The 20,097-nt window shown below is 43.5% G+C and overlaps 1 protein-coding gene across 6 annotated transcripts in view; it reads left to right on the top strand.

The window, feature by feature from the left end:
• Positions 1–20,097, top strand: part of ADGRG2 (adhesion G protein-coupled receptor G2) — a 127,838-nt gene that overhangs the window by 94,937 nt on the left and 12,804 nt on the right. For all 6 annotated transcript variants that reach the window (XM_078065343.1, XM_078065342.1, XM_078065344.1 and 3 more), the window contains 13 exons: positions 493–532; positions 1,038–1,075; positions 2,321–2,415; positions 2,964–3,030; positions 9,336–9,724; positions 13,095–13,266; positions 13,468–13,624; positions 14,486–14,629; positions 15,457–15,579; positions 16,236–16,281; positions 16,403–16,506; positions 17,859–17,980; positions 19,326–19,594. In XM_078065343.1, coding sequence (XP_077921469.1) covers positions 493–532; positions 1,038–1,075; positions 2,321–2,415; positions 2,964–3,030; positions 9,336–9,724; positions 13,095–13,266; positions 13,468–13,624; positions 14,486–14,629; positions 15,457–15,579; positions 16,236–16,281; positions 16,403–16,506; positions 17,859–17,980; positions 19,326–19,594 — 1,766 coding nt within the window. The remainder of the gene's footprint in view (positions 1–492; positions 533–1,037; positions 1,076–2,320; positions 2,416–2,963; positions 3,031–9,335; positions 9,725–13,094; positions 13,267–13,467; positions 13,625–14,485; positions 14,630–15,456; positions 15,580–16,235; positions 16,282–16,402; positions 16,507–17,858; positions 17,981–19,325; positions 19,595–20,097) is intronic.

The raw sequence follows: 20,097 nt of genomic DNA on the forward strand, positions 1-20,097 counted from the left end.
TGGAGGAGAGGAATGAGGGAAATTCTGGAAGAGGAGTGATGAGGAAGGGAAGGGGGGCTAGAGAGTGCTAGAGGGCAGGTGGGGTCAGGTGGAGAGGGAGTGAGGAAGAAATCAGGGGTGCAGGGCCCCCATGGCGAGTGGTGGACTCCTCTCAGAAATTTCACCTCGGGCCAGCTCTTCCTTGGGCCCTCTGCCAGAAGAAGCTGCCTGGGGGTTGCAGGAGCCTAATGAGTAACAAGATTGTTCAACCATAATTTATATCTTGCTGTTGGCTAGAACTGATAGAGCTTCTGTCTGGTTAGTTTCCCTTGTCATATAAATAATTTATTTTTCTCACATAGGAATCTCTTAGTATGCCCAGTGTTTCTTCAAAGTGAACACTGGAAGCAATAAATACCATAGGCTTAGTTTAATTGCTAAAAATCTAACTTGTTTTGAATTTAACATCACCAGTGATCTCCTTCATGTCAATTTCTCTCGTTTTATTAACAGACGATCAGAGCTAAACAAAGCCCTGCAAACCTTAAGTGAGGTAATCATAGTACATCCTATACCTTGTTTATCATTACTGTTTCTCTTTGGGGGAAAGCGTGGAGTTCTGTGTTCCTGAGGAGAAATGTATTCAAACTTCCCCAAATCTGTCATATAAAAGATTGAATAAACTAGTTCCTTTACTCCAGAAGTCAGAACTGGATGGATCCAGAGTCAGAACTGGGTATCACAGTGGAATGCTGTTACAAGGGGATACTTTCCTTCATGTAAAACCAAACGTTTCTTAAAATGAGGGCTCCAGAATGAGCTCCCTTGTGTGGTAGCGAGTTCTCAACAGTAGCAGGATGCAAGCAGAGACTGCCCCCCCCCACCCCGGACCTAGTAGCTTTGATGATAGATCAGGAATCTGATAGCAATGTGAATTGGATGATCCCTAGGGGTTATTGTGATTCTAAGATTCTATGAGGCTGTGATAAGTCCTAGGTTGTTTTGTCTGACATTCTCAACTGTCAAAGGAACCTACATATATATATGTTTTGTTTCAGGCTTATTTTACCGTGTGTGCTACAGCAGAGACCCAAAGGTCAGTCGTTTTTAACACTTTTATCCATATTATTTCGTTACTCATGAGAAATAAAGTATTGAGGGGGTTTTAGGTTGCAAATTCAAATGTGTTCCTCTAAAATAAATACATATTCATGACATTTTGGATATATGTTTTTATCCTCTGAAACATTCATCACTCTGCCACATCCCTCTTCCCGTTTCTTTATGAATCACAGAGGGGTGGGTGGGACTGGGCCATTTGCCTCTGGTGCGGTGACGGTAAGGACTATCAGTGTCCTTAGCCCCAAAGGCCACCAATATAACCAAGAAATGGCTCCCAGTGGTCCAGTCTAGCAAAGGCCAGACAGAGAAGAAGGAACATAATATGGTGCTTGGGAGAAGGAGAGAGGGGAGGAAAAGATGGGAAAGAAAGAGAAAAGAAGAAATTAAAAAGTGTGCAGGGGTGCATCAGAGATTGCCCGACAGTTATTTGAGGTTGCACAGATGATCATTTTAAATTGTGCCCATCGGCTGTCTTGGCTGCATAAGCGAACGACTTACGTAGGTCAGTAATCTCGTCACCTGAATCCTGAGCATTCTGTGAGAGTACAAGTCCTAGAAAATGATGGTTTCTGCTCATCAGGCTATTCATTGGTACAAATACTGGCAATTCTTCATGAAATTGTAGATTGAATCCCTATCCACTATATATATTTAGTTCATTTCACTTAACCACTTTTGGTTATTTGCAACATTAATATTTTTTCACGTAAATCAAGACTAAAGTAAAAAAAAAAAAAATAAGCGATAATGTCTTAAATTGCTAATTACCTGATAATCTAGATGGAATTGCCAGAGAGGTTTTGGATTTAAGAGACCTCGATGTTCATCCAGGCTGGTAGGTGACAGGGCTGCCATGGTGGAAATTCAAATGCCTACAGACACCAGGCTATTAGCCAGCTGCGGGTAAGACTCTCGATGTTAAGATGCTTGTCTTTGCAAACAAGTTGCACCCCCGCCAGTTCATAGTTCCCGCAGGCAAAATGAATCAGCAGTTGTGTGTGGTCACGGGGTCTCTGGTTTGCAACCTCTGCGACTGTAAACCTCTATAAATGTCTCATGGTTGAAAGTCGTGGGTGGTCACAAGCTTATTGGGCTGTCCCTCCAAGCTCACAGCATCAGTGTCTCCTTTCCTCACTCCCAAGTTTGAAAAAGCATTTACAAATATGTAGGTAGGTTTCCAGTTTAGTAACATTCTGGTTTTATATATTTCTCTTTACAGCACATTAAATTGTACATTCACAATAAAAATGAATAAAACAATGAACATATGTGCTGTAATGGTTGCTTTGAGAAGAGTAAAGATTCAACCGATGGGTAAGTTGTCTCTATCTTCACTGCTGTGTTCTTCTTCACATGACTTTGATGTGTTCTTTTTAAAACTGAAAATATAATCAATAAATTTAAGTATGTGATAGCTTTCTGTTTTGACTCTTGGACAGCTTTTAGAGAGCTCTAAAATGTGATTTTTTTTCCCCCGCTTTCTCAATAAAGTTTCAGTATACTGTATTTGAAAACAAGATAGGAAAAAAACCTACTGAGAGAGGGGGACTTCTATTTGGAGTGTTTGATCCATTGCTGCGGGATGTACTTACTTCGGAATTCTTAGGAGCTGTTGAAGAGCAATTGATATTGCATGCATATAACTTCCCCCAAATTATTCACTCAATAAATATTTCTGAGCACCTATTATGTATGTATGATTGTCAATATAATAGTATCCAGTTTTATTTTATCACCTATTTTAGACAGATGCTTTTTAAAATGCATCCAGTGTAGGAACCATAATACTTGATGGATCTGAGCTTCTGCCTTGCCTTATTCTTGACCATGTATTTTCTTCTTTCTTTTACTGTTGTCTCCAGAACAGTGCTGCTGTTCTGTCAGGATACCATGCCCTTCCTCCCCGGAAGAGTTAGGAAAACTGCAGTGGTATGTAGCACCCAGGCTGACATTTTTCCTAAAAGCAATAATGATAATAATAATAATAATAATATTTAATCACCATGCTGGCTAAGGAATTTTGGAATTTTGACAGTGAAGAAGGGCTTTCAATTTTAGAGGAAATGCAGTTTTCTGTTGTATCAAGTTTCCATGTGGACCATTACTTTGAAATAATGGTTTGCAATCTTGGTTGCACATCAAAATCACCTGGGGAGTATTAGAAATATTCTGGCCGTCTTCCCCTCCACCCCTGCCCCTGCCTCACCAACTGAATGTCATCATATTTTTTAATTTTTCCATTGTGGTAGTTGAGAAAGAGTATCTCAGTGGTATTTTAATTTGCACTTCTGAGGTCTGTTTGAACATTTTTCATGTATTTGGGGGTCATTTTTGTATTTTTCTTGTTAATTGTGCGTTCATGTCTTTCCCACTTTTTCTACTGGATATCTGATCTGTTTTTTTTTTTAAGATTTTATTTATTAGAGAGAGTGTATGTGCACACAAGTAGGCAGAGTGGCTGGCAGAGGGAGAGGGAGAAGCAGGCTTCCTGTGGAGTGGGGAGCCCGATGTGGGGCTCGATTCCAGGACCCTGAGGTCATGACCTGAGCCGAAGGCAAAGGCTTAACCGACTGAGCCACCCAGGTGCCCCTGATCAGTTTTTTTTTTAAGATTTTATTTATTTGGGGTGCCTGGGTGGCTCAATCGTTAAGCGTCTGCCTTCGGCTCAGGTCATGGTCCCAGGATCCTGGGATCGAGCCCCACATCAGGCTCCCCGCTCAGCAGGAAGCCTGCTTCTCCCTCTCCTACTTCCCCTGCTTGTGTTCCCTCTCTTGCTGTTTCTCTCTCTGTCAAATAAAGAAATAAAATCTTTAAAAAAAAAAAGATTTTATTTATTTATTCGAGAGAGAGAGAGCAGGGAGAGGAGCAGAGGGAGAATCTCCAGCAGATTCCCTGCTGAGCACAGAGCCCAACGCAGGACTCCATCTCAAGACCCTGAAAACATGACCTGAGCCGAAATCAAGGGTTGAATGCTTAACCCACTGCATCACCCAGGCACCCCTGATCACCTGATCAGTTTTTAAGAGTCCTTTATATAGTGGGGTCTTAACCCTTTGCGGTATATGTTGCAAATATTTTCTCCCAGTTTGTCAGTTATCTTTTGACTTCGTGTTTTTGTCACGCAAATTAAATTTTTTAAAAAATGTAGTTAAGGGGCGCCTGGTGGCTCAGTTGGTTAAGCGTCTGCCTTCCATTCAGGCCATGATCTTGGGATCCTGGGATCCAGCCCCGCAGGCCCAGGCTCCTTGCTCAGCGGGGAGTCTGCCTCTCCCTCTGCCCCCCGCCCCCCCATGCATGAGAGTGCGCGCACACACACTCTCTCTCTCAAATAAATAAATAAAATCTTTTAAAAAAATTGTAGTTAAATTTGCCAGTCTTTTCTTTTATTGCCTGTGGATTTGAAGTCTTAGCTAGAAAGCCTTTTCCTATGCCCAGGTTATAGGGGAATTCATCCTTGAGTTTTTCTAGTAATTATATGGTTTCTTTATTTTTTATTTTTTATTTTTTTTACATTAAATCCACTTGGAATTTATTCTTGTGTGTGGGGCAAGGTATGGATCTAATTCAATCTTTTCAAAAATGTCTAGCCAGGGGTTCCACACCATTTATTAAAAAGTCTATCTTTTCCTCAGTGATTTGACAAGCCATCTTTGGAATATGTTAAATGTTGATAGCTATTTGGTCCCAATTCCAGACATTAGATGCTAACATTGAGGGAAGCTGAGTGAGGGATATAGGGAACTCTGTGTTATTTTTGCAGGGTTTCTGTAAGCCTAAAATTAGTTCCATTGAAGAATTTTTTGAGAATCCTGATTTCCAGTCTCCCACCCTCAGTGATTCTGATTTAATTGGTCTGGAACACAGCCTAGGCATTAAGGGTTTTAAAAGCCCTCTTGGCGATTCTAATGTGCAATCAATGTTGAGAATGACTGCCTTAAACTCAGCACCAAAATGGAGGGAAGCTGGGAGGCAGATGATCCCAAAGTCATGGATGACGTGATCACAGGTGTATACAAATATACATAGAAAAAACTAGGAAGTGAATGAATGAAGGAAAATACTCATGGGGCTTAGGTGATATTTTGTTTACTATTCCTTTTTTTTTCTTTGCAGCATTTTCAGTACTTTATTACAATCAGATAAAATTTGTATTTGAACAAAAGGACATACATTTTTTTTTTTCAAGATTTTATTTATTAATTTGACAGAGAGAGACACAGCGAGAGAGGGAACACAAGCAGGGGGAGCGGGAGAGGGAGAAGCAGGCTTCCCGCCGAGCAGGGAGCCCCGATGTGGGGCTCAATCCCAAGACCCTGGGACCATGACCTGAGCCGAAGGCAGACGCCTAATGACTGAGCCACCCAGGCGCCCCAGGACATACATTTTTCAATGTAAACCTTCTCATATGGGAACAAAAGGCTAGCTGTAGCCTGTGTGCCCTGTGTGGGCTGTATTTCTGGGATATATTAAAACATTGGATCTCGAGGAATAGCTAAAGGACTTTAGGATTTATAGCATTTTCTGTAATAAAAAGTGAAGAATAAGTTTTAAGCTCAACATGCTCCATTAAGCTGAAGGGTTGAGGCCCATTTGAGAGAGAGAATTTCTAGAAGTACCAGGATCAGATGAAGAGATCATAGCTCTTTTGAGGCAGCCCCACAGACCTCTGATGCCTGCCCATTCAAAGAGCTGTGAGGACGAAGCGGCGGGACACAGAAAAGCGAGCAGAATACGAGCTCATTGTCTGGCTCGGGCTCTGTCATCAGCTAGCTGTGTATCCAGCTGTTGATTCTTTATCAATAGAAATAAGCCTCAGGTTCCTCCTCTGTAAAATAGGAAGTGAGCCCTATCAGCACTTCTCAGACGTTACTGTGCATATCAGCCACACAGGGTCTGGTTAAAATTCTGATCCAGGAGGTCTGGGAACTGAGCTGCTGCCTTTCTACCAGGTGAAGCCAGTGCTCCTGGTTCATGGACCTCACTTTGCGCAGTGGGGTCTAGTCCACAGAGCAGTGGTTCTCAACCCTGGATGCACATTGGAATCATCTGGGGAATTTTAAAAACACCCATACCTGCCTCCCACCCTCAGAAATGGTGATGTCATTGGTCTGGGGTGCAGTCCAGGCTTCTGGATTTTTCAGGATTCCTGGGTGGGGTGATTCTTTTTTTTTTTTTAAGATTTTATTTGTGAGAGAGTGAGACATGAGTAGAGGGAGAGGGGAGGGGGAGAAGCAGACTCCCCACTGAACGCAGAGCCTGACGTGGGGCTTGATCTCACAACCCTGAGGTCATGACCGGAGCCAAAGGCAGATGCTTAACTGACTGAGCCACCCAGGTGTCCTATTTTTAACTTTTTAAAAAGATTTTATTAATTTATTTGAGAGAGAGAACATGAACCGGGGGGGAGGGGAGGAGGAGCAGAGGGAGAGGGAGAAGCAGGCTCCCCTCTGAGCAGGGAGCCCGATGCGGGGCTCGATCCCAGGATCCCAAGATCATGACCTGAGTGTAAGGCAGACGCTTAACCGACTGAGCCACCCAGGTGCCCACTTCGGGCCCTTTTAAAACCTGATGTGTCAAAGTGGCCTTGGGTGCTGGAAATACTCTCTTTGGATCTGGGTGGTGATGATATAGGTGTATACACGTATAAAAATTCTTCAAGCTCTAAATGGAAGATTAGTGCAGTCTACCGTATGGAGCCTGCTCAGTGAAGAAGCGTATTAAAACAGATACGGATGCCTGCAGCCACCCCAGAGAGTCCAGTTGAGTGGGCCTGGGATGGGAGCCCCTGCACCGGTGCGCAGCGCTCGGAGGTTTCTCGTAGAGCTGGCATTGCCCGCCACCGCTCTGCCCCTCAGCGTGCCTCTCCCGACGGATGGAGGGCTCCGAGTAGCAGAAGTGCCAAGAGTATCCGAGAGAGGGTAGCCTCTTCCCCCAGATCTAAGAAGGAAATTTAATTTAGACTTTGCAAAGCACCTGTGCTGTGACTCGGCCCGACGGGTTGCTGCAGTACACAGTTCAGAGAACGGAGTCTCCGAGAACTGGGGTGGATTGCCTGGAAGACTACTGAGAGCTGGAGCCTCAGCCAGGGCTTCTCGACTCATCACTTTTCCGACTGTCTGGCGCCCCTTCGTCCACACTGCCACCCTGAACCCCAGGCTGTGTAGACAGGCCTCCGGCGGGTGTCTGACCAGACTAGACTGAGGCAGCATTTCTTTTTATGGGTATGACCTGCCTCGGGTTCCTCAACCTAATATTCCTGCCTCCTCTCACCCCAGAGAAGCAATAAGGACACATTCTAGTTGGTGCTCTTAAGTCACCATCTAAAACTGGATCCATCAGAGGTTTCCCTAGGTAATAGTTTGTTGCCCCCTCTGGTTACTCTTACCCCCCGCACCCCAAGGCTGGTGGATCTTGATAGTAGATGAGTTCTTCTCAACCTTGCATGCCATGAAAATATATGGGCCTGGGGGCCTCACCCCTGCACCAAGACCAACTGAAACAGATGCTGAGGAGTAGGCCACAAAAAACTCTGTATATTTTTTAAAAGTCCTCTGGGTTTTCTCATGCACAGCCTAGGTTGAGAACCACTGGGCTAAAGCAACACTGAGGGCGTAGCTGATTTACAAACTGGGGGCCCCTGTGGCCCCAGCTTAATTTATTTTTTCAGTCAACGAACATTTCCGGTCACTAGGTGCCAGTTAGCATCATGCTGTGCTATAGTGGTATAAAACTGACTCAGACAGATTCCTATGTTCATCAGTTTCACAAAAATTTAGTATTATTAACTTCAGTTCAAGATTTTCTTGAAACAAAATTCAGTAAGTCAAAGAAAAAAAAAAAGGCAGTGCGATTTACCTATTCCAGCCAGTATCACACTGCATGTGAGTGAGCTAAATTTGAGGTTTCATGGAAAAGAAAGGCTTACTTGTGACTCACGAAGACCAGTATGAGAATTTGCTGAAATAAAAAATTCCATTATCCAAATCAATAATAATGATTTTTGCACATTTTTCTAATATGGATCAATACACAGAAGATTGTAAATGTAATTGACAGAATTATGTACTTTGCAAAAACTACAGGAAAAATCTGAAGAACATTTTATGGCTATTGATAAATTTAGAGCTGCTTTTCAATTTATGCCATACCCTTTTGTACCCCATGTTAATACTGAGTTGACATAAGAGTTTGTGAATCGGGGGCGCCCGGGTGGCTCAGTCGGTTAAGCGTCTGCCTTCGGCTCAGGTCATGATCCCAGGGTCCTGGGGTCGAGCCCCGCGTCGGGCTCCCTGCTCAGCGGGAAGCCTGCTTCTCCCTCTCCCACTCCCCCTGCTTGTGTTCCCTCTCTTGCTGTCTCTCTCTCTGTCAAATAAATAAATAAAATCTTGAAAAAAAAAAAGAGTTTGTGAATCTGTTATGGACAGATACAGTTTTGAAATGGATATGCTTTTGCTTCAAAGTAAAATCAATTGTTCTAAAAATGATGAGCCAGTTTTTTAATGCAGATTCGAATATTCAAGGAAAATGATATTTTGGTATTTAAGTTTTTAGAAGAATTTTTTTTTAATGATTTTATTTATTTGATAGAGAGCACAAGCAGGGGGAGCAGCAGAGGGAGAGGGAGAAGCAGGCTCCCCGCTGAGCAGGGAACCCAATGTGGGGCTCGATCCCAGGACCCTGGGATCATGAACTGAGCTGAAGGTAGACGTTTAACCAACTGAGCCACCCAGGCACCCAGTATTTAGAACACTTTATAGTATGTTAGGAACAGTTTGGGCGTGTGATTATACTTTTTTGAGAATACATTTTGTAAAACCTAAAAAAAAAAAATGTGAGACAGATTCCTAATATATGAAAACCAACTAGGTGGGTAACAGCATGTAACAGCTCCCCCCCACCACCAGAAACACACAGAAGTGTTACAAGATCTCTTCAACTGAGTGATAAGTAATAAAGCACAGGAGCCTGAGAGCAGTGGTGAGTGAGTGACCCAGAACTGGCAGTTCATAAAAGAGCATCCTTCCTGGCTAATTCCTCTCCCAGGGAGGAAGTGGTGGAAGTGGGCAGGGGCAGGGGGCCAGTGGCAAGGGCACGGCAGGTATGCAGGGCAGAGGCTGGGAGTAGCAGGTCCCTGGTGGAGCCAAGTCACCTTGGTGGTGTCGGGTGGTTGCTAGAGGAGATGAGCCTCTCGCTTATTCGTGTCTCACGTGCATCTCTCTGATTCTTTCCTTTAGTGACCTGCAGGATCCTGTCGTATGTCTTGCTGGTCATCCAGATGGCTCACCATTTTCTTCTAGCAATTCCATCCCAGTTGTTCCTCGGGCCACCATTCTGTCCCAGGTCTCCAGTGCCTTCTCTTTTGCTGAACCTCTAAATCATCCACCTGTAACCCAGAGCCCTGCCTCTCCAACACGAGGGATTTACCTTCCTTCTCCCCAGCCTTCAGCTCCCCTAGCTTCCAGCTCTGCCATTGATATGCCCCCCAGTTCTGGAACTATCTTTTCCCCTATGCCCCAAACTGATCTTTCCCACACACTGCCAACTGTGAAATCCTCACTTTACTCTCCCACCGCGTCTGCCCCTGTGAATGTCATCACGACCAGCACACCTCCTGACAAGACAGGTAAATATGAGGAGTCACGCTGCTGCTGTTTGTTACAATCTGGCTTCCTGAATCGCAGGGGCTAGCTTGCCAAGTCAAGATATCTGTAACAAGGCCATGTTGAACCTTTCTTTTTATGATACCTGCTTGATTTCGAGAGCTTTCCTCCAGAGATTCGTAGAACATAGATGTGGCTGAGTTTGATTGTTTTGATCAAGAGAGCGGAGAAATAGCTCTGAGGCAAACATATCTCATTTTATCAAGATGAGTTATTTTACAGGTTTCTTTCTCCCACAAAAGGTTATTAGGTCACTGTTTTCAACATTCTGAAGAGGAAACTGTTGAACTTTTTTTTTTTTTTAAGATTTTATTTATTTATTTGACAGAGAGAGCCACAACCAGAGAGGGAACACAAGCAGGGGGAGTGTGAGAAGGGAGAAGGAGAAGCAGGCTTCCCTCCGAGCAGGGAGCCCAATGCAGGGCTCGATCCCAGGACCCTGTGATCATGACCTGAGCCAAAGGCAGACACTTAACAAATGAGCCACCCAGGCGCTCACTGTTGAACTTTTTTTTTAAAAAGATTTATTTATTTATTTTAGAGAGAGAGAGAGAGGGAGAGAGAGAGAGTGGTGGGGAGAGGGACAGAGGGAGAGGGTGAAAAAATCTCAGATTCCCCGCTGAGCGCGGAGCCCGAAGCGGGGCTCGATCCCACCACCCTGAGATCATGACCTGAGCTGAAACCAAGAGTCGGACACTTAACCGACTGAGCCACCCAGGCGCCCCAAGGAAACTTCTGTACTGTTAAACACAGTAATTCCATTTAGAAAGATGACAAGAGAAAAATTTAGCTTTCTTGAAAACAAGTCAGTTACAGAGTGACAGAGGTGGGACTGAGCTAAGGTTGGCTTGAGGAGGGGAGAAATGTTCAGAAGACATACGTGTGGGTCTGCAGGTGTCCTCACCCGCAGTGTGATCTGGGATAAGCCATTTAGCTGACTTTAGCCTACACGACTTTAAGATGGAAATAATCACAGTAGCTGCACTGGGTTTGGAATGATGGTTACAGGAGAATGCCCTGGAACCTGCAGAGGGCTCCCCACACACAAAGTAGGCTTAGGGGTAAAGAGATAAAGATAAGAGTGGAAGATGCAAGAGAGAATTCTGGATGCTTTGAAGGTTCAATTCAGTGAGTAAGAAGCAGACCTTCCTTTAAATTTGGGGGGAGTGGGAGGCAAAACCAAGTTCTTGGTGACATGAGATTGGAGCTCACGTTGTGATCTCCACCTTCTCCCCCACAGTGCAAGCATCCCCAGGAGATTGGGAGCGGCTGCCAAATGACTTGATATTTCTTTTTTCTTTTCTTTTCTTTTCTTTTTTTTTTAAGATTTTATTTATTTGTTAGAGAGAGAGAGAGTGAGAGAGAGCACAAGCAGGGGGAGCGGCAGAGGGAGAGGGAGAAGCAGACTCCCCACTGAGCAGGGAGCACGATGTGGGGCTTGATCCCGGGACCCTGAGATCATGACCTGAGCCAAAGGCAGACATTTAACCTACTGAGCCACCCAGGCGCCCCATGACTTGATATTTCTTTGAATTTGCACTGCTCTCTCAATTTTTTTATAAATATGGACATTTTAGACCACATTATAAAACCATTGGGGCCTTAGTTTAGAGAAGGTTCAATGGCTGATGAAGAATAAAGTAAAATTGAAGTTAGTTAGCCTGGGCCTAAAACACCCACCTTTGCAGAGCTATCCCCATTGACCATTAGAATCAACCTCACAGGCTCCCCAGAAAGGCTAGCAACATATCCCCCTGCGTCTGTGCTTCCATTTCTGGGACTCCAGTTCCAGCTAATGAGACAACAGGAGCAAAACGACATACATATAAAAGCTGTGTCAGAGTATTACCTGGTAGTGAAAAAGTAGATACAACCTAACAGTTCCACAACAGAAGAGTAATGAAATACACTAAGCCACCTCAGCATGATGACTGTTCGCAGCCCTGCATTAAGAACAGCTAGATGAAACTCAGGGGCATCTTTCAAGTCTTGAGTGAAAAGAAAATAACACAACACTAAATAGTTTGTACACTGTGTTTATAACAGTATGTGACAACAACATGGATGGAGATTAGAAGGGAATATGCAAAATAAAAAATAGGATGTTTGGTGGTGGAATTGAGACTTTTTCGTTGCTAGACAGGTTTGTATCATTGTTTTCCAATTAAAAACACTATTGAAAACCAGTTTACAGCTGGTCATCTAGCTATTAATTTCATAATCTCTTTTTTTTTTTTTTTTAAGATTTTATTTATTTATTTGAGAGAGAGAGAATGAGAGAGAGCACATGAGAGGGGGGAGGGTCAGAGGGAGAAGCAGACTCCCTGCCGAGCAGGGAGCCTGATGCGGGACTCGATCCAGGGACTCCAGGATCATGACCTGAGCCGAAGGCAGTCGCTTAACCAACTGAGCCACCCAGGCGCCCCATAATATTCTCTTTTTCACAAAAAGAATTTCTTGTTACCCATGTAAAATCTTGTACACACGATATAAATTAGATACAAGTGTATTTATACTTATACAAATATATACTAACTACACTGATGTGCTTTTACGTTTTTTTTTCAGTTAGGTTTCTTTTATTTTTGTTAAGATTTTATTTTTACATAATCTCTACACCAAATGTGGGGTTTCAACTCATGACCCTGAGATCAAGAGTCACGTGCTCTTTTAGACTGTGCCAGCCAGACACCCCAGTTGGGTTTCTTGAAGTATAATTTACATACGTTAAAATTCATCCAGATCTGTGGATAGATGAAATTTTTATAGTTCCATGAGGTTGGATTAAACACCCATAGCCACATAACCACCATCACAATATATAACATTTTCACCACCCCCAAATTTCCTTCGTGTTCCTTTGTAGTCAGTTCCTATCCACTACCCCCAGCCCCTGGCCGCCACTGATTGATCTGTTTTGTTTTCCTATACTTTTGATTTTTCTAAAGTATCATACGAAGAGAATCATACAATATGCAGCCTTTTGAGTCTGGCTTCTTTCAGTTAACATAATATATTGGAGAATTGGAGATCCATCCATGTTGTTGCAATTATCAGTGGCTCCTACCTTTTAATTACTGAATAATAATCTATTGCACAGAGGGATCAGTTTGTTTATCCATTCTTCAGTTGATAGACATTTGGGTTGTTTCCAGTTTGGGGGTATAATGAAAAGCCTCTATAAACATTCACGAACAAGTCTCGAGACATGTTTTTATTTCCCTGGGGCAAATACCTAGGAGTAGGTTCGCCAGGTCATAGAGTCTGTGTGTGTTTCTTTATTAGTGATTTTTCCATTATGTGTTCATAACATGATTTGGCTCTCTGTTACAGAAGTTGTTTATACCAGCAGCATCAGTGATTCTGATCTTGAGAACCAAGTGTCCCAGTTGGAAAAGACTCTGTCCTTGGGCAGTTTGGAGCCTAACCTCGCGGGAGAAATGATAAACCATGTCAGCAAACTCCTTCATTCCCCACCTGCCTTGCTGGCTCCTCTGGCCCAAAGGTATGACTTAGCAAACTAATGTGGTCAGGAGAGGGGACCCTCTAAGAGAACGAGACTTCTTATCGGGATGAATTACAGCCAAGTATTTTTCTCCCACATAAGAGGTTCATAATGACTTGTTAAATTGCTACTGCATGTTCTGCTTCGAATGGGGAAGACAAAGCGGGAGTGCTGAGTGTGAACTACCACTTGTCATTACAGATTGCTAAAAATAGTGGATGACATTGGCTTACAGCTGAATTTTTCAACTAAGACCATAACTCTAACCTCCCCTTCTTTGGCTCTGGCCGTGATCAGAGTGAATGCTAGTAATTTCGACACAACTACCTTTGCTGCCCAAGACCCTGCACATCTTCAGGTACATCCTAATCTATTGTGGAAAAAACCTTTTCTTATCTATGACTGTAGTCTCCATGTACTTCATGATGGAGGCAGTTACTGCCTCTAATCAGGGGTGATACTAAAAATATTTAACATCTAGAACAGTGAGGCACCACACAATCGGAAACAGGACTTTAGTCTTGGCTGGAGCAGGATCTGAGTGATCCTCATGCCCAGTGTTAACCCTCTAGCAGCTAAATGGAAGTTTTGTGGGGAAGTGGGGGGCTCAGGTGGGGAGAAGTGTCCCGTGGAGGGTTCTAGGCAGTTGCAAGAGAGCAGGGACATCAGCTACTTATCAAGTTATTTCAATACTTTAAACAATGTTTTGACTGCACTGGTGTCAGGATTAATCCTGCTTCCAGTGTTTTCTATCCACCTATTAGAGGGATTAGGGGCTGGAAATGCCCACGTCAGACCAAGTCTTGCCTTTTTTGCCTTTTAATTTAATTTGTATCCTCTTGCCTTTACAAGTTTAGTGCGTGTGGTTTTATGAAGACTTCGCCCTAACAGGTGGCCGAGTTGGTATGTGTGCAGTTACCCTTTCTGCACTCCCCCCTCCCAGTTTTGTTGAGCTGTAATTGACATACAGCATCCTACACTTTCTGATGGTTCCTGTGTATCTTTAAAATGTTCCCTTTCCTGCTCTGAGGCCTTGTCTGTCTATTACACAGCCTCTCCAATTTCATAGCGAACAGAGAAACAAGAACAACCGATTTGACAGAAGTTACCACAAATAAATGCCTTTACAGGAGCCTCCGTCTTAATTAGTTCTTGTGTTTTCCATCTCTTCATTATACTGACCCCAGGCATTTTTTATTATATTTTACTTGATTTTCAGGTTTCTCTGGAAACGCAGGCTCCTGAGAACAGTATTGGTGTTATTACTCTGCCTTCATCACTGATGAGTAATTTACCAGCTAATGATGTGGAGCTCGCTTCCAGGGTTCAGTTCAACTTCTTTGAAACACCTGCCCTGTTTCAGGTAAGGTTAATGCTAACTGCTTTGGGTTTAGGTTTTGTTTTGGAGTGAGGCAGTTTCGTTTCTTTTAATTCTCCCATGAAAGCTGCAGTTTATTTTGATTTATTTATATTTTTTTGCAGTTTGTTTTTATTCATTTATTTTAAAGATTTATTTATTTATTTGAGAGGGAGAGAGAGAGAGCGCACGCAGTGGGGAGGGGCAGAGGGGAAGGGAGAGAGAAACTAAGCAGACTCCCCGCTGAGCACAGAGTCCGACTCAGGGCTCGATCTCATGACTCTGAGATCATGACCTGACTGGAAACCAAGAGTCAGATGTTTAACCACCTGCACCCAGGTGCCCCTCCAGTTTATTTTTAAACAGGACCTAGGGATACTGGTAATGATAAATTACAATAACTGACATTTATATATAGAATTTACCAATTGCTGAGCATGCTACTAAGCACTTAGAAATGTTAACTTTAATCCTCTCAACAACCTTGTGAGGGAGGAACTATTCAACTATGATCCCAAATTTACAGATGAGGGCAAGGAGGTGCAGAAAGGTTAACTTGCTCAAGAACACAACAGTTTAAGCGGCTTCATGAGCTATTCCCTTTGCAGTTCCTGAGGGCCCTGTTGTGTCAGTCTGTGAAATTTCGGTCAGTAGTTAGAGCACTTAGGTATAGTGGAGCAGGCTCTGTTTCTAATTGTGGTCCTTGGGAAGGTCACTTCAATCCCTGACCCTCAATTTCTCACCTAGATTATAAAATCACCAGTGTGGACTTACTGTTCTTTAGGGTCCCGTTCAGCTCTAAAATCCATCTTGTTGATTTTTTGGTGTGCTAGGACCCTGCCCTGGAGAACCTCTCTCTGATCAGCTACGTCATATCGTCCAGTGTGGCAAATCTGACTGTCAAGAACTTGACAAGCAACGTGACGGTTACCTTAAAGCACATCAAGCCGAGCCAGGTGCGAGAGGCCTGTCTGGTCTCTTCATGGACCAGATACGCTTGCGCAAACCACGTCTGTCAGACTTGACCTGAAAGAAGGAGATCCAGCAGAACCTCAAACTCGGTTAAGGCAGCGTGTGAGGCTAGGATCATAGGGTCACTCTGTTGGGTTTTAGCATGCCTAAGCACTGACCACTTCATTTCCAAGAAGGTGCAGCGCAAAAGCCAGCTACTATCAATTACCCGGTTTTAGTGCATTTAGATCTGTGGCTACAGGTCTGATTCTCACCCCCAAAGAGAAAACATCTCTCATTTCGGTTCAGGTTGAGCATTATCTATGACCATACTACTCAAAGTCTGGTCTGCAGACCTGCACCTTCAGCGTCCCCTGGGATCTTGTGAGAAATGCCCACTTTAAGGCCCCACACTGACCCCTGGAATCAGAATGTGTGTTTTAGCAAGGCCTCAAGGTCATTCCTGTGCACAACTGCTAAGTCTAAGAAGTGCTGACCTATATGAGACTCACTTGCTTCTAGGGACTAGAATAAAATAAGAATTCTCCAAATATCAAGAATGAGATTCTGAGATAAAAAATTTCATATATTTTTTTTCAATTGCTTTTTAGTTTTTTCAGTTCCGTAAATTGATTATTTGTCACTTACCTTTCCACTGCAGGATGACTTAACCGTGAGATGCGTATTTTGGGACTTGGGCAGAAATGGTAGGTTCCAGTCATACCTTTTTCAGTCTTGAGTGGGCGGGGGCGGGGACAGGGGAGGAAGTGGCAATCATTGAGACCACGGCCTTGCTGATGGGACAGATACTCTTCCCAATACCAACAGGTGGCAGAGGAGGCTGGTCATCGGATGGCTGCTCTGTTAAAGACAGGAAGCAGAATGAAACCATCTGCATGTGCAGCCACCTTACGAGCTTTGGCGTCCTACTGGTAATAACCCCACGCTACATGGCTTTAGATTCTGGGTCTGAGGGGTAGCTGGGCGTCACACCATGATGTCTAATATGATAGATGACTTTGATCAGCAGGTAGGATATTGTGGCAAAGTTATAGACCAATGAAATTACTCTTCCAAAGAGCAAATGCACTTGGAAGATAATACTTGAACATGGAAGTTTTTTTTCCCCCAGTCTATTTTTTTTTTTTTTTTTTTTTAAAGATTTTATTTATTTATTTGACAGAGAGAGAGATAGCGAGAGCAGGAACACAAGCAGGGGGAGTGGGAGAGGGAGAAGCAGGCTTCCTGCCGAGCAGGGAGCCCGATGTGGGACTCGATCCCAGGACCCTGGGATCATGACCTGAGCCGAAGGCAGACGCTTAACGACTGAGCCACCCAGGCGCCCACCCCCAGTCTATTTTTATATGTAAGTTTCCCTCTTTTAAATAGCAGGGCCTAGGGAATTCAGATTAAAATGGGTAAGAAAAATTGTTCAGTTTGCATTGCCCTTTAAAATCTTCTCTTTTTTTTTTTAAGATTTTATTTATTTGAGAGAGAGAGAGAGAGAAACAGAGAATGAGTAGGAGGTGGGGGAGGGGCAGAGGGAGAAGCAGACCCCCTGCTGAGCAGGGAGCCGATGCGGGACTCGATCCCAGGACTCCATCCCAGGACTCCAGGATCATGACCTGAGCCGAAGGCAGTCGCCCAACCAACTGAGCCACCCAGGCGCCCCGCACTTTAAAATTTTCATAAAATGCTCTGTCATAAGTTATTATGTTTAATTTCTCCAACAGTCCTACAAGATAGGTGGAATGGGGTATTGTTACTGTCATTTTAAGAACTTAGAATTAAGACTCATTTGTTAGGCCATTGTCCACAGTCATAGAACTAAGAAGTATAAGGGCCTGAAGCCAAATTCAGGTCTTTAGGCTCCTAGCCCAGTACTTTTCCAGTGTATCGTAATGCCACGGCCTTGCTGATGGGACAGATACTCTTCCCAATACCAACAGGTGGCGGAGGAGGGTGGTCATCGGATGGCTGCTCTGTTAAAGACCGGAAGCAGGATGAAACCATCTGTACTGATCACGTACACGGGCTTTGGAGGCAGCCAGACCAGAATTTGGGTCCCGGCTCCTCCATTTCATACTTGTGTGACCTTGGGCAAATTATTTAACCTCTCTGGGCCTCAGTTTCATTATTTTTACTTGATGATAATAATTGTGTCTACCTTGTAGGTTTGTTGAATGAACTATGGATAGGCACTTAGAACACTCAATAAATGTAAACCATAGCTCTTTTATTTCTTTAAAATATTTGGTCTTGAAAGCAGTATTTTCTTTTCCAGGACCTATCTCGAACCTCCTTGCCACCTTCTCAGATGATGGCTCTGACGTTTATCACATATATTGGTTGTGGGCTTTCATCAATTTTTCTGTCCGTTACTCTGGTAACCTACTTAGCCTTTGAGTGAGTATCCACACTGGAAACTTGGATTACAGGACGCAGTACTCCCCTCCGCTGCCAAAATGTATTACGTGTGCTCGCTGGCCTACCTTCTCCTGCATAACATCTAATGGTGCCACCTATATGCAAAAATTTGTGGGACTTTTTGGTTAAAATACTCACTTCCTTCTACTAGTTTGCACACTTACTGAGGGCAGGGGTTGTGTCTTAATCATCTTTTTACCCTAAAATGGTGCCTGCTACCTAGCCGCCATTAAGCGTGAAATGGAAGATGGATGCAGACCTTGAAACTCAAGAGCTTATAATCTGATATAGACCATAGCTTCACGTACGGCATAAGAGCTATGTTCAATTTATTAAGTTTCTAAGTTACACTGAGCAAACACAAAAGATTAAAAACAGTAGCAGGTATGGGGATGAAGAAGAAGAAAAGGTGTAAAGCCTCACTGAAAAAGATAGATAATTCATGAGTGCAGCTTTGTAAGTCATGCAAGAATGACATTCCAAATAATAGCATCTCCTTCTTGGCTTACTTGAAGTGTCCCTTTGGTCACTTTGGGGTGGGGGGGCGAATTCCAACAAATTCTGTTGGAAAAAAAAGAAAATAGGCACTTTTATTGCACTAACTAAATTAAACAGTATGTAAGTTCTGGGATTTAGATTTTGGACACTGCTCAGGAAATGCACAAATTTACTTGCAGTGCCAAACTTAGGGTCCAGCTGTAACTACAGATCTTCTAGTGGACCTTTGGAAACATGATTAATGAGACTAAATTACCATCAGGCTAGCCATTACTCAGAATGATTTCACCAGGTCTGATTTCACACACACACATGCACATGTCATCAGTTAGCTCTAATTTCCTCTGCCTGTTTCATTTAGCTGTAGTTTAAACTCTTCTTTCCATGATCTCATTTTAACTAATAACATAATAGGGGATCTGGCTAGGTTTTGAAGATCTGAATGTAGGAGCCTATCGTATGAGAAGCAACAGCAATGCTTCTCGAAGTCGCTTGGGAGAAAGGAAGGTGGGTGCTCAGTAGATTCCACTACAAATTATTTAAAAGGTCGGGTCAGCTGTCAGCATGTAAAAGATTCCACAGAAATGCAAATACAGATTTTCCATATTGTTATGACAGACGATATTCTGTTTTGATTTTTCCTTTGTTGTTGTTATGGTCGTTGATTTTCAATGCCTGCCCCCACCCCTACCCCTGGTGCACACACACACAGAAGAAATTGATGCATATAGACATTTACCAAAGAATACACATAAATTTCATAGATATGTTCACATAAGGGTTGTCAGAATGGGATGCTATTTCTTTTCTTGTCCTTTCCTTTTAGAAAGATTCGGAGGGATTATCCTTCCAAAATCCTCATCCAGCTGTGTGCAGCTCTGCTCCTGCTGAACCTGGTGTTTCTCCTGGACTCATGGATAGCTCTGTATGACATGCGAGGCCTCTGCATCTCGGTGGCTGTATTTCTGCATTATTTTCTCTTGGTCTCATTCACATGGATGGGCCTGGAAGCATTCCATATGTACCTGGCCCTTGTGAAAGTGTTTAATACTTATATCCGGAAATACATCCTTAAATTCTGCATTGTTGGTTGGGGTATGTATAATTTTGCTTGCACATGGCCTGGGCTTTCTCCAAAGCTTTTACTCCTCTGTTTTGGTTTTTCATCAGGTAGAGACGATGATAAAGCAGGTCATACTTGGCAGGTTTCTAAAACAGCTACGTTGTCCTTAACTGCACTGCCTGCCCAAAGGGCAACCTTTTCCAGTCTCTCTCTCTTTTTTTTAAGATTTATTTGTTTTGGAGGGGCGGGCAGAGGGAGAGGGAGAGAGAATCTTAAGCAGACTCCCTGCTGAGTGCAGAACCCGACGTGGGGCTTGACCTCATAACCCTGAGATCATGACCGGAGCCGAAACCAACAGTTGGACGCTTCACTGCCTGGCCCCCAGGCGCCTCAACCTCGTCCAGTCTCTTTCTAGAATACCTGTATATTGGTTATGGACATAAAACTCTTTGAGGTTAGGGCTATGAATACTGTCTGTATCTCCAGTAACTAGAGTTAGGGCTGGCACAAAGAAGATGCTCAAAAAATTGAAGAA

Source organism: Halichoerus grypus, chromosome X (genome assembly GCF_964656455.1).
Source record: "Halichoerus grypus chromosome X, mHalGry1.hap1.1, whole genome shotgun sequence".
NCBI lineage: Eukaryota > Metazoa > Chordata > Mammalia > Carnivora > Phocidae > Halichoerus > Halichoerus grypus.